We start from the raw sequence: 14,604 nt of genomic DNA, 5'->3' as shown, positions 1-14,604 counted from the left end.
GTGTAGATTTTAGTGAATTTAATTTCATCATAACTAAAACTTATATAGTACTGTAAATAGTTCCAAATGAATTATAACGTACATTTTGAAAATTTATGCGTTTACTCATTAAATATATTCACAGTATAAAAAGTGTAAAAAACTTACGTGAGTGAGTATAATAGTCGTAAAATTCCTTGCAGACGACGTTTCGCTAAGCTATGCTACGCTTCGTGAAACGTCGTCTGCAAGGAGTTTTACGACTATTATACTCACTCACGTAAGTTTTTTTATACTGTGAATGCATGAATTATAACACTGTCTCAATCAAGTGGAAACTTGTTTTTATGTTTTTTAAGGGAGCAAAGTGAAAAAACTTAAAATGCAGGAAAATGTAAAAGACTAGAAATATTTTATAGCATTTTGCTCTATTGGGCCCACAAAATTGAATGTGTGTAAAATGGGGAAAATGTACAATCTTACTTCCACTGTATTATGTTGATTTGTCAGGGTGTTTACCAGTCGAGATAAAGTCAAGAAATCAACAGGTAGGTCAAGAAATTATGCTCTTGGTCAATATTTGCTATTTTTTACAGTAAAGTGAAGTTACATTGTTAACCTGTACTGGGATTTGATAAAATTTCATATTTTTAAATCTAAAATTGTTCTGAATTGTAGTTAGGATTTGTTGACTTTGTTTCTTAAGAATGAAGTCTGAAGCATTAATTTTCCATGCATTAATAATTAAAGCAAGTCTAAATCTCTTGTTAAAGTACAGTCAAGTTCATCTTAACCGGCCTTGTGGTAGGGGTTTTTAATTGAATAAAAATATCTCTTTTCTTAATTTTGCAACTACACCTAAGTAGAAGGCAATTAAATAAATGTTAGAAAAAAAAGGGGGGGAAAGGGTCAAGAATTTTGGATTTGTTCTTTTGGTAGACACCCTGATTGTGTACAGAATATAACTAACAGTGTTATGTTTTACAATATGTACTAACTGCAGCTGCATTCGAACAGTATTGCTGACATTCTTGCATCATTTGTTATTGTGTAGGAAAACACTTAATGTATGGTGTCTGCCCAGAGGAAATATTAAAATAGTAATAAATGATGTATTTAGAATAGTTACTAAAAAGATAAAATTTAACAGTTGAAGATGTTCATCAGAAATATTGCCAGACAAAGTAGTAAAGTGCTGTGTTGCAGTGTTCCTGAGCTGGCATCTATGGCAGAGTGGTTAGTACCGATCACTCAGGGATCCAAAGTTTGAATCTTCTTTGTGAGCATCCATTTATAATATTATCACTCATCCTCATCATTGCAGTTAGGAAAAAAAAAGCAACACTAAATTACAAAACTCCAGTCAAAGCAAAGCAGTGTTCCTGATGAATACTGTTTAGAAAATTGAATTGCTGAACTTGATCACTAACTGGTACAGGTTAGTCTTGTATTACAATTTTATTATGATGACATGGACGATTGCTAAGAATTCATCACAGAGATTTCGTTGTGTTATCAATATACTAACAGGAAATTAAAATCATTATGAATACAGCAATAACTATTGCTGTCAATCCTTACTGTTGCACAAGATAAAACTTTGAACATACACAGGTCAGCAACTTTCCAATGGGTTTCAGCAGCTATTCAACTGTTTTTTGTTCCGGCACATACATTTCTGTAGACATGGTTGTGTAAAAGATGTTAATATAAATCTCTCTCTCTCTCTCTCTCTCTCTCTCGCTCTCTCGGGGTTTGGGGTTTATACTGATGGAATAATAAAAGTACTTAAAAAATACTCTAAAATGAACTACTTACGATTTGTGAGTATACGTTTTATAAAAAACAACATTTTAAGACACAACTGGTCCCTTCATCAGGTTCACAATCTTGGTGAGTGCAATCACTTCATGGCCACGTCAATTAGAATAAAAGACAAGGGGTAAGGTAATGGTAAAAATTATGGATAAAAAGGTAATTTCGTAACAACTGGCCCCTGTACACATAAAACTTCATATTCCCTTCTTTCCCTTGTAAGAACTTCAAATCTAAAAATGAACCATAAGAAACTTCATCACATCAACACGTTAAAACCCCATATCGTGCCACGCATGACCATATGGCGACTGGTTTGGCTTCTCTCTGAATGCCGGAAGTTGCCGGACTCCTGCCCCTGCCCACTTCCCTCCCGCTCCTACCTCATTTTGAACTCGAAATCCTGGATCTCGCGGGTCACATTGATTACAGCTGGAGTGACCTGAAAACTGATACTTTTTCTATTACTCACGTCCCATCTCTTAAACATCTTGATCCATAATTCATCAACATTTCCATGATCCCTATTCAATTTATTATTCCTGTCTGCAAATAAATGCCACTTCATACACGTTTCTACTTATTGGTTTATTTTCAATTCTGACCACTTCTCTTTTCCTAATTTTATGCCCTGCCTCAATTACATGTTCAGATAACCCCTTTCTTGGAGCCCCCTCTCTAATATCCTTATCGTGTTCTCCCCATATTATCTTCATACTTCTTCCAGTTTGTCCTATATATTCCTTGTTACATTCGCACTGTATTTTATATACCCCTTTTTCATTCTCCCCCTCTTTTTCCCATTTCTTCTATCTTTTTGTACTCAGTAGAATGCTTTTTAATTGTTCGCGGTGCCCTCATCCCACATTTAATTCCATACTCTTTAGCAACTTTTTCGATTCTCTCTGAAACTGCTTTGATATACGGGATTCCCGTGTATTTATACTTTATCCTTTCCCCATCCTCATCCTTAACACTTTCCACTACTACCCTATCTTTATTATTTTCCTTTTCTTCCCTTTGCAACCTCTTCAATTCAATCTCTTTATACCCATTCTTTTTTCCCACAGCCGTGATCCATTTTTCTTCTTTCCTCAGTACATCCCTGTGATTACATAGCCTTATTACTCTTATAAAAAAGCTGAGAAACACATTATTTTTAGTTCTTCTCGCGTGTTCTGATTCGTAATGAATATACAGATCTCCTGCCAAGGCTTTATGGTATACCCTAGTCCTAATTCCCTTTCCGGTGTTAATAAGCCGTAGATCTAAAAAGCTAATCTCATCTTCTTTCATTTCCTCCTTAGTAAATCTGATCCTGTTATCTTGTTCCCCCAAAACTTCAAACATCCTATTAAGGCCCTTCTCGTCTCCTATAATCAAGGTATTGTCCACATACCTCCCAAAGTATTTAATAACCCCCATTGTCTGATCCACGGTGGCTTTCTCAATATAATGCATGAAAATCCCGGATACAATTCCAGAGACAGTTTCCCGTAGCCAAACCTTCCTTCTGCATATAAGTCTTGTCATTAAAGCTAAAATAGTGATACCTGTACACAAGTGAAACCATTTATGTAGTCCCATGCGACAATGACATTGACCCCTTTCTCCATTAAGCAATCCGCAGCCTTGTCCCTAGGAACAGTGGGGTATAAGTTGACAATATTCAATATTCTTATTGTAAAGCAGGGAGTAGAACAAAGTGATTGAACTTAAAACTATCCCAGATGAAACTTCTGGAACCATTCATCCAAATGTGGAGAGTACTTTCATTTCCATCATAGCAACGAGAGCCTCCCTGGTGGCGCAGTGGTAGCATCGTCACCTTGTAAAGAAGGGGTCCCAATGGAGGCACATAGTGGTTCGGATCCCAATTTAAACTGTAGGTCCAGTCCCGATTAGCCAGACTGTGCATAAAGTGGACTTAAAACACCAAACCAATCAATCAATCAACCATCATAGCAACGAACTTGGGAGAGAAATATTTTTTTCACAAGAAAGGTATCGGTTAAAAAATGTAGAAAGAAGTGTATTGTTTAGTATTGATTACAAGTTTGGGAATTTTGCATTTAATTCATTAAGAAATCATATTTTTTTAAAAAAACTGAAAAGTGTCAATTTTAAATTACTTTCTAACGTGTTCTAGAAATATGTATTATTTATTGAGTCTGTTTTGTGTCCTACATTTTGGTTCATTATGTCCTCCTTTTCCCTCATAGCAATCTGGTAACCAAATGGTACATAGGGGCTTTTTCAACTGCCTGACTGGTTTCATGTAGACAGTGTTCACTTGCTATCATACAGTGCTATAGTCCCAAAATTTTCAGAGACATTATATCCATTAACTTTAGATTGTTTCCATTAAATATTTGGCATTGATGATTACGATAATGTACTCTTAATTGTCATAAAAGAGGTATGGCACAATAAAGAAGAAGAAGACATTTTTAAAATTAAAAAATATGAAACTCTGCTATTATTGCAACAATTGATACCAATCCTGCACGAGTATTACCAGAAAGCTTTAGACAATCATATTGTGATGTAAATTAAACGTGTAGAATCTTGAAAGTAAGTGAAAGAAATGAAATATTTTATTGACCATTATTGTATAGAGAAAAAGTTCTCTTTCGAGCCAATTTTTATTAAATTAGATTTGAAATAACTTCCAGTGAGAAAGTTATGTGGGAACAAAAAGAAGTCATTAGGTGGTAAATGAGATCAGTACAGACAATGAGTCATGAATTTGACATTTTTGCTGGACAAAAAATCAACAGTTTGGTGTTCTGAGTGGGAACTGGCGTCGTGGTGAAGAATAATGCCACGATTGTGCTTGTTTTACGCAATTCATTGATGACTTCGGGCGAACAAATTCTTGTATACCACTCAGCATTTACAGTCCTTCGATCTTCTAAAGCTATTGTTGCCACATATCCGGTATAACGGAAGAAACAAGCAATCATTTGCTTGGCAGCACTCCTCGAACGAACAACTTTTGTTGGTTTCGGCTCACTTTGAAACACCCAGACAGTGGATTGCTGTTTAGTTTTGGGTGGCCGTGGTGGCTCAGTCAGTAACGCATCTGACTACCATGCTAAAGGTCCCGGGTTCGATCCCCGGTCGGTTCAAATCCGGGAACTTTTCTAACGTTGGAAGTGGCCCCGGGGCCCACCCAGCATCGAATAACATGGGTACCTGGGGGGTAAAGGCAGTCAGGGGCATGATGCTGATCGCATCACCCCCACTCACGACCGGATCAAGAAAGTGTGGGGCATTACCCCCACACCCCCTATACGCCTTCATGGCATGGTGCTAAGCACAGGGGAGCACTTTACTTCTTTTTTTTTTTTTAATAGATCCAAGATTCGTCCCCTGTAACAATGTAGTACACTAAATTTGACTTGCCTCGGTTGAATTTTATGAGCACTTCTTTACACCAATTAACACGAGCCTGTTTTTGAGCTTCGGTCAAGTTGTGTGGGATCCAACGACTTGAAAGTTTCCATACGTTCAGATGACCATGCAAAATCGTATGTATTGCTTCCATGTCAATGTTCAAGGATGCCTGAATTTCACGGTATGTCACATGCCGATCTCTTTCAATTATTTCACGCACAGCATCAACATTACTGGCAACAACAGACGTGGATGGACGACCTTCACGAAATTCATCACTGAGAAATGTGCGACCACGCTGGAATTCGGAAAACCAATTGCACAGTCCTATTGGAAGGTGCTTCATCCCCAAAAGCCAAACGAAGTCGCTCGATGCATTGTTTCGGTGTTAAACTACATTTGAAATTAAAAAAAATCATTGCCTGAAAGTATTACATTTCTCACACGAAACTACTTCTTCAAACTGCTGTGAAAAATAAATGAATAGGCTTAAACAAACAATCGAAGATAATTTAAACATAAAAAAGGTCTATTCTTCCAATTTTTATAATAACGGAACACTAGCGCCACTGTTGGTGGTAGTTTGCAGAAACTTTTCCAGCAGCCCTCGTATGTATTGTATTTGAGTCTTGCATAATAATATACGGAATTATTATTTAGAATTGTAATTGCATAGAGTGGTTTCCTTCCATGTATGGGTTTTAGGTTGACAGTACTGCTTATTAGGCTCTGAAACACAGGACATTGTCAGTCACTCCACTACGAGTACAGTACATGCAAGCGTTGGAGACTGGAACAAATTTGAGTGAGCGAAAGTGCTCACATGCAGCTATCTAATCTACACATTGTAGCAGATGATATACTCTAATGGATAAGGTTAATCCAAGGGTATACAGCATATACCTCTGCGTATACCCTCGATTATAGCCCTGCTGTCATATGTATCAAGCATGGTTCACGTCTAGTATGTACGGCAAAGCCTGTCAATAAGCTGGTGTTCTTCACATTCTGGGAGATACATATTTACACTCTTCCTTGTGCAACTAGGAAATGTTGAAACCAATATTCAGGTTGAGTGCATTCTGTAAAACAAGAGTGATGAAGCAAGATTCTTGCCCTTTAACAAAATTACTTCTTTCCAATGAAAGAAAAGATATTGGTAAAAAAATTATTCCAAGTGTACTTTGTACAGCCAACAGCAAAGAAAGTAGGCAAATTACCCATCCCTATTTTCATTTTGTTCATCACAGAAGAGTGAGAGGGGGACTTCCACTTCCCAAAAAAATCAAGCTGTACATCATGCATTTTAAAGAATGGAATTCTGTTGTTGATGCAAAGCAGATGTCCTCTCCTTACTCACTTTTTTCACAATTCATGTTCATCACAATCTGGACTGAATGAAAATGGTGACAAACAATTTGCCGTATTATTTTTCTTTGCGATTGACTGTACAAAATGCAGGAAGCTTTGGTTTAGTGATGGGTAGTTGGGTGTACACTGAAGGTAAGATTTCTTTGTATGTATACGTATTTTGTCATTTCTTTAAAAATCTTACAAATACTGAAATTTATTGAGTATTCAACTAAGAGAAACCCCTTATTTGTACTGTGAACAAAATATGTAGAGACATGCACAATATTATCAGTTGGATTCTGGCAAAGTGGCATCTTGGCAGGGGAGGAGAGTAATCAACCCTCTACCCTGTAATCCAGTTTCAACAAAGGATACCCCAAGAGATATTCTTACCAGGCAAGAGTACATATTGTAACAAATGCATTGTAAAATTATTAGGCCTGAGAAGTGTAATGGGCCATGTAAAAATGCTGCTAGTAAAAACATGTTTTGCAGTTTCATTTGCAGTGTTCAAAAAATTGTGAATTTGAAATGCCTAATCACCATCAAGAGAATCTCACAATGTGGAGTGGTTAGCACAGCATGCTACGATGCCAGGGGTCCCAGGTTCGAATCCCAGCCTGGGCATGAACATTCTTCGTGGGCACCATTTCGTCAATTTCATCTTATCCTCATCATCTTTGCGATCAGCCAAAAGTGACAGAAAAGCAAATTAAAATAAACCAAATAGATTCATTGCATACTATGCTTTCCCTGGTCTCTTACGAAATCTTGATTTCCAATGACATTTACACTAAAATAATAATGGGTGTCCCACTCGAAGGTAGCCCCGGAAAATGTTGGTTGAAGCGAAAAGGTACAAACGGAAACAAAACAATTACATGGCATACCTGTATGTATCAGAAATGAGGTTGTCACATGAGGTGCTGGGAATGTCCTCCCTGAGCTTCCAAACACAACGTTGCATGTTTCGACGACTAACTAACAACGTGAGAGCACGATTGCCCAACAGTCTCTGTTTGCGTTGCCAACTTCCTTCCTCCACGGCTACGGAGCTCGTGTTGCCGACTCTACTTTCTTTCTCATGGACTAACTCAATTCTGTACAAATGTCAACAAAATCCTTGCAATATTTACAACAGGAAATGGATATTACTGGGGCTAACTTTCAGTGAGACACCCTGTAGAAATACCTATGGCACCAATAGAATTATGAAATAACTGAGAAATACAAAAGCAGTCTGAAACTGCAACTGTAAGTTTTCAATTACTTGTTCCAAATATTCTTTGTGATATGTCCATTTAACTTGTCACATCACATCGAGGCAGTCATAATTGAAGGGTAGAGGGGTTAAACAATCTGTCTACTTTTTACAGGAATGCAATCTGAAGTTTGAAAACACTAGAGAATGAAGCAGAAAAACATTTTTGCAATCATGATTTATGCAGGACTAGGAGTGTTTCCTAAAATTAGGCAAGTGGGGATGTATTACACCATCCCTACAAAAGCATGATGTCAAAAACTCAATTTTCACCAAAAGTAGACTGTCTTTGTTTTTCCCCTGTCAAGACACACTCTTATTAAATAAAACCCAGGAGAAAAAAAAAGTACATCACCCAAGAATACATTAAAAAATTACTCGCAGTTTCTCTCCTGTATTACCAAGGAAGAACTGTACTAAAAACCAACTTTCTTGTCATTGATTCCTACAACTTTTAACAGGCAAGAGCATGTTTCAAAAGTCATCCAACCCTAACTGCTTAAAACATGAAAACTGGGAGATATTCACATTAGGTTTTCTGCATTTATGAAACTATTACACATATTTTAAATAACTTTGGTTACCAGTTTACTCCATACAAGAAAGTGTAGATAATTTCACAGGGTTATAATGTATTGGCACCATCCTATTCCTTGGTTTGTCGCTAGCGAAGCACTTAATGTCTCGTGAAATTGTGATTTTATGGGCGAAGTTAAGAAAAACAATATTTCAGTGGCATATATTACTTGTTAGCAATACCAGCAACCAGAATTTTGTCAGCAGACAGGCAATTATTATTATTATTTTGTGGTTAGTATTTGTGCCCTTTTGCCTTTCTGCAGACTAAATTATTATATGGACTGTCAGTGGTAATAGTTATGATTACATGCTATTAAAATGTAAATTTTTCACTAACTATAAAACCACTATTTCAAATTCAATTAATAAGGCTTTGGCATCAAAATCTAGACAGTATATTCCTCTATGGGACTGGTGTTGTGTGCTGTTAATTCATGTTTTGTAAGGATGGATGAATATGAAATTTTGGCTGATACCGATAAAGTACAGACATAAAATTCCAAACGGTTCATTGACTTCCTTAATAAATGTATGTTACCACGTGAACTAACCTTTTCAATGCAAAAGAAGCTACATAGTTGACATTTACTTTAAAATAATAGTACAGAATGGAAATTATACGTTTATATCCATACAAATTATAATAAAATGGCAGAATATTGCATTACATTATAAGATATTTAGATATATCAGATTGGTAAAATTACCTTCCCGATACGCCGATATCAGCTGATACTGATAGAGTACCAATCAATGTATTCCATTCCTAATGTTTAGTGTCTCGATTGTTCTTTCATTCATTTCATCTTTTCACCTTCATCCTTCTTGAGATTGGCCAAAAGTGGGGGGGGGAGTGATGCCATTAGCGATCAAAGTTAAGGTTTCATGACCTGATACACACTGTATAAGAAGATATTTAAGTTGCAGAACAGCTACAATGGACAAAGTTTACAAGAAGATGCAAGTTGTGGACATTGAGTGAATCAACGAACTGTCCTGGCTGTTCAGTTGATAAGAACACATGCAACGAATGCTAGATTTCAACTGTTCTGGCACACTCAACAAGGTAGGGCTTTCTCCAAAGGATCTCGAATAACTATACCAATATTCCAAAGTGAAAAATTAAATTCGCATAGAGCTTTTCTGAGAGCATTCAAATGAAACTGCAAGTGTTTTTTTTCCAGCTGTGTACATAAATATATCAACAATGACAAATGCAATTCTTATAGAATATATTCATAGTATACATATTTTCAAAATTTTGAATATTAGTGTTATCCTTTGATGACTGCAATTTTGAAAAGTTTCTCCCCTTGCAATTCACGGTTATTGCAAGCAAGTAAATATGTTTCATATGTGAAGTTTGGTGTTTCCATGTTTCAAATTTGTATGTTTTCCAATTAATTCCAAACTGAATGAAGGCAGAGGGCCTTCAAAATTAATTGGAAAACTTCCATATTTGCAATGCGGAAACACTAAAACCACATCTGTGTGTTTTTTGATTAATTATTTTTCTTGTAGTATATGGTTCTTACGAGCACACAAACACAATTTTGGATGTAATGTTTCAGAACACACACTCCCTTCACCATACATTTATCGGAATGAAGAGACTGTTCTCCTGAAACGTTACACCCAAAATTGTTTTTTGTGCTCGTAAGAACCATATACTACAAGAAAAATAATTCTGCAGTGAAAGCAATACGTACATACAAGATTTATTCTTTTATGTCTTTATGTTGTACTTGCTTGTAACAATGCTAAACAAGAATAATTCCACAATATAAGCAATATGTATGTATAAGAATATGAATAAGTTGTTTGGGTAATCCCTAGATTTCAACATAACATTCACACCTTTCAGCATATTAGTAAGAAAAGATATTAAAGTACATACAGTTTATTTAAACTTACAATACACATGCATTGCAGAGGAAAATCTTTCATTTAAACTCCAGCTCTGCTATATCCAACACATTAGAAACAGGTAGTAGTCACAAGATTACTGACAAAATGACTTGAAATAACATGACTTCTTCGACACAAGTTTCACGTAATAATATAAATAGTTATACAACAAAATGAGACATGCAATTTTTCATGTTCATCAATGTTCTCAATAATAGTTACAAAGATATAACTCTTGTAGTAAACTGTACAGAACCTTTCCTTTTTCAGCAAACAGGGTCAGTATTTATCCAAAGTTAAAAGTACCAAATCCAAGCACTACAACTCTATCATTGTCATAACAGGATTTTTTTTTCTGTTAATATCGCAAGCCGTTGACAGTTTATTTTGTAAAGAATATAATACTTCAGACTAGATCACAGGAACCCACTAAATGCACTCTTAAAAACAGTTGTGTAAAAATCTACTATTCCCCGGATACCTATAACTTCTTCATTTTGTCAATTTTTGACATTTGTACTTACCTATCTGCTTCACGGAACATTCTTTAAGGTGTATTCACGTTTTTTTGATCAAAGTAATTGCAATTTTTCACATTACGAGTACTTCTTTCTCGTAGTCTTTTCACTTGCCTGAGACACAATATGGTGTGTACACCTTCCTATATAATCGCAAGTCGAGCTTGTGTTTTGTCAATTTCCATTCATTATGCAGTGTTTCAACCTTTGGAACCCAAGGAATACCCATGAACAAACTTCATCTGATCTAATTATTTTTTTAAAACTTTTTCGCATTGTTTTATGATGAAAATTGTAATGTTTCGTGGCGCTATCCGTGAATGGTTTTTCGGGTTATCCGTCCCGGAATCGGTGGAAAATTTAAAGTAAAAAATTACTTTGGTTTTAAATTTTTGAGTCCAAATTTCCCACAGATTCCAGGCTCCCCCTACCGCTGCCCTGCCTCCACTCCGGCTTCTTCTATAGAGTCCGTGTTAAAGGCAAGTTAGAAATTGGCCGGAGTCACCTGGCCCCAAATGAGCCCCATACTTTTAAATTTTAAGAAACCCGTTTCCAGGATATGGAAATCTTACCTGAATTTCACCACGCATCCACGACACGTCATATTAGGCATATACCCACAGCCCATTCCTTCTAACGAGTAGCTTACATTCACTGCCACATTTTCAACATTCCTTTCCTTTCTTCACGATCCAGTGTTCAATTAAATTAAAAAATCTGCTGGATCTTCCACACCCGGTACGAATTTCACCACGCATCCACGACACGTCATGTTTCTAACTTTCGTTGCAAACACAGACAGTTTGAAACACTGGATAACCAATGAACATGAACAAAACACAATCACGACGCGTGATGATGTACAAAGGTGTACGCGCCAAACGCTATTGTCCGTCGGAGAATTAATTTTCTGACAAGGAGCCCCTGCTATTTCTGAGTGTCATTCTCAACTAGTGAACCCACTTTTCTACATTTTCAATTTCACTTAACTTTGCCCTTTCTAATTTATTTTTGATTATCACATGATAATACAGAATTATGAAAAACAAATTAAATGCTTCTAGTTCAATAAATTCACAATTCTCACTGCTTCAAACAAAAATGCAACATCCACCAGAACCTTACATATATATCTTCAACACACACTTTTTCACATTTCTGGATCATGATATATCATGCTTACATTAATACATACGTACCATTAACAGAAATGAAGAAGAAGAAAATTGAAAATTATATTGAGCCAACAATTTTCCAATTTAACACTGGACCTGGCATTTAATTTCAAATTGTAGTTTAGACACAAAACAGTCAACAATGTTGTGAAAGCTAATAAAACTCACACATAATAATCTTAACAGTTTTTTGATAACTATAAACTGAAAAAGTCCACATAATCATTCAGTGTACATGCCCAATATAGAATACTGCTGCCAGTCAAGGGCATAATGCCAAAGAAGAAAAGATGTCTTCCTAATCCATTAAAAGCATGTATCCAGTAGGTCAAGCACACACCAGTATCAAAGTATATTGTTAATCTAAAGAAACAAATTCTGGACCATATGGGGAAAAAACAACAACTTGTTTTTGTACATGTGTACGCAGTATTCAATAAACTGAAATACATTACACGATCTAAATACTCTCAAACACTACTGTTTGCAATACTTTGAAAATGAAATAGAAAATTAAACAATGTAATCCCATTTCCCTTGTGACGTAAGTTTCAAGTAAACGAGGTGAGCTACTAGTATTCTAGACTGCAGTAAAATACAAAATACATTCCACCTGCTTCCGCCTTGGCCAATTAAATAAAAAAAAAATCAAATTAACTGAATAAAAAACTGCAGATAATCTTCATCGCAGCCACTTTTTTCAAGTTCACCATGTGTTTTGTATTTGAATCAATGTTAGTTGCGATATTCCGCAGGCAAAAACAAATTGAAATACACTTTGATGGTGATGTGTAGTTCTTTATGCATGTCAAGAAGGTCCTTTACTGTTACATAACAAATCTGATGTTAAATTTCTGGTCTGATAGTATACAGTTCCAATTTCAAACTTACTTATGATGCTCCCGGCTCAAGTTCTGATGCTGGCGTTTCTGGTTCTTCATCATTGTAGATATTCTCTGCCATTTGCCACACCTGCATGATGTTATCTTCAGATACAGAGCAGATAACCCAGGGTTCATTTGGATTCCATGAGAAATCTGATATCTTTGCAGTATGCCCTCCATGTATGAAGAGAAGTTCCGGAGGTCCGTCTTCAGCATCTTCTCCCGATTGCTCCTCTCCAATCTTGCTCAGGTCCCAAACATGAAGTCTTCTATCTGTGCCGCTGGATGCAAGAATGGTTTCGTTATGTGGTGACCACTGAACTTGGAAGATTTCATCCTTATGCGACTCGAAGGAATGCAGTTTGAGTTTCAAGTTCCTCAAGTCCCATAATGCAACAGTCTTGTCAGCACTTCCTGTCGCCAAAATAAACTCTGAATATGGATTGAATGACAGACAATTTACTTCTGCTGTGTGCGCATCTACAGTGTGGGATGGCTTACTTGTATTGTTGCAGCGGGTATCCCAAATCATGAGCTTCTGATCATCTGCAACGGAACCAAACAGTGATTCGTGTAGCAAATGCCATGCAACATCTTCCACGACTGCAGTATGCCCAGTAAATATTGTTTTCGCGTCGATTATGCGGTTCTCCTTTGGTGTAGCATTGATATCCCACAGACAAATAGTGTGATCATCAGAAGCACTGAGCAAGTAGCCATTCAAGTTAGGATTCCAGGATAGACCATAACCTTCTTTTTGGTGACCTCTCAGCCTCAGGTCTGGGTGGCATTCTCCACTGGGATCAGGTTTGGATGGATGCTTTGTGTAATCAAAAACAAGCACATCACTTGACGGTGTTTTGGTAGCAATAACACATGGATTTTGAGGCATGTAACGCGCCCTATTTACTTCTCCTTCGTGGTTGATTTTTATCTCAATCTCGATCTTTCCACTAACAGAACCAAAACCTCCGAACTCGCCCTTCTCATTATCATAATGAGAAGCATCAAACTGTGCATCTTCGTTGGGTAGCTGCACACTAGCAATTAGTAAATGATTCTGTTCGTCTGATGTATGAGTACCTAAAATTAGACGATGAATTGAGTAATCTTTTCCTTCTGGACGAGTAACATCCGGCAACCACTGAGCAGTTAACGACGGCCATTCCAGAGCATGTGTCATAACCAAATCATACAAGAACGGAGTGTTCTTCTTCCAAATTTTATACTCTTCATTGATAACACGTTCTTCGACGGCGTCGTCGAACGTCTCCCCGTCTTTATCACCCATTTTTGATGTAGTTTCCAGTTTTAAGTCTTTAAAATAACACAAGGGCAATGACTTACGAGTGTTACAAATTTCGCCCGCCAAACTCCGCAACAGAAGCCGGAACGCGACAGTTCAGTCACAACTGCTACAATTCGAAAGTTCACAAAATAACTGTACCAAATGATGACAAATGGGCAGGGCTTCCCTCGTGAAACAGTATGCTGCCAAGAATAAATCCAATATTTCTTCCAAAAAAATGGGATACTTCTAAAACAGTGAAGAGATACCACAATACGAGACCAAATTCTCGAAAACAAAGTTGCCAGGTCTATTAGTGTTGTTATAATCTGTGTTGTCAGCCAGGTCCAGGTCCTAAAACAAACTAGATTGGTGCGGGCAGGTTCCAAACAGTCGGAAAATTCCAAATAATTGTGTTTCAAAACAAGTGGCTACTTCTCGATGT

The 14,604-nt window shown here is 36.8% G+C and overlaps 1 protein-coding gene across 1 annotated transcript; it reads right to left on the bottom strand.

Annotated features, from left to right (window-relative positions):
• Nucleotides 1-12,721: 12,721 nt before the first annotated feature.
• Nucleotides 12,722-14,457, bottom strand: Caf1-55 (chromatin assembly factor 1 p55 subunit). Its single transcript, XM_083110221.1, has one exon. It carries the CDS (start codon nucleotides 14,160-14,162, stop codon nucleotides 12,879-12,881), a length of 1,284 nt encoding a protein of 427 aa, XP_082966347.1. The 5' UTR covers nucleotides 14,163-14,457; the 3' UTR covers nucleotides 12,722-12,878.
• Between the last annotated feature and the right edge of the window lie 147 nt (nucleotides 14,458-14,604).

This window comes from Lepisma saccharinum, chromosome 24 (genome assembly GCF_977018435.1).
Source record: "Lepisma saccharinum chromosome 24, izLepSacc3.1, whole genome shotgun sequence".
Taxonomy (NCBI): domain Eukaryota; kingdom Metazoa; phylum Arthropoda; class Insecta; order Zygentoma; family Lepismatidae; genus Lepisma; species Lepisma saccharinum.
This window is presented reverse-complemented; position numbering and strand designations above follow the sequence as displayed.

Excerpts from the sequence above, each read along its gene's own strand:
- Caf1-55 (XM_083110221.1), bottom strand. The coding sequence starts at position 14,162 with ATGGGTGATAAAGACGGGGAGACGTTCGACGACGCCGTCGAAGAACGT.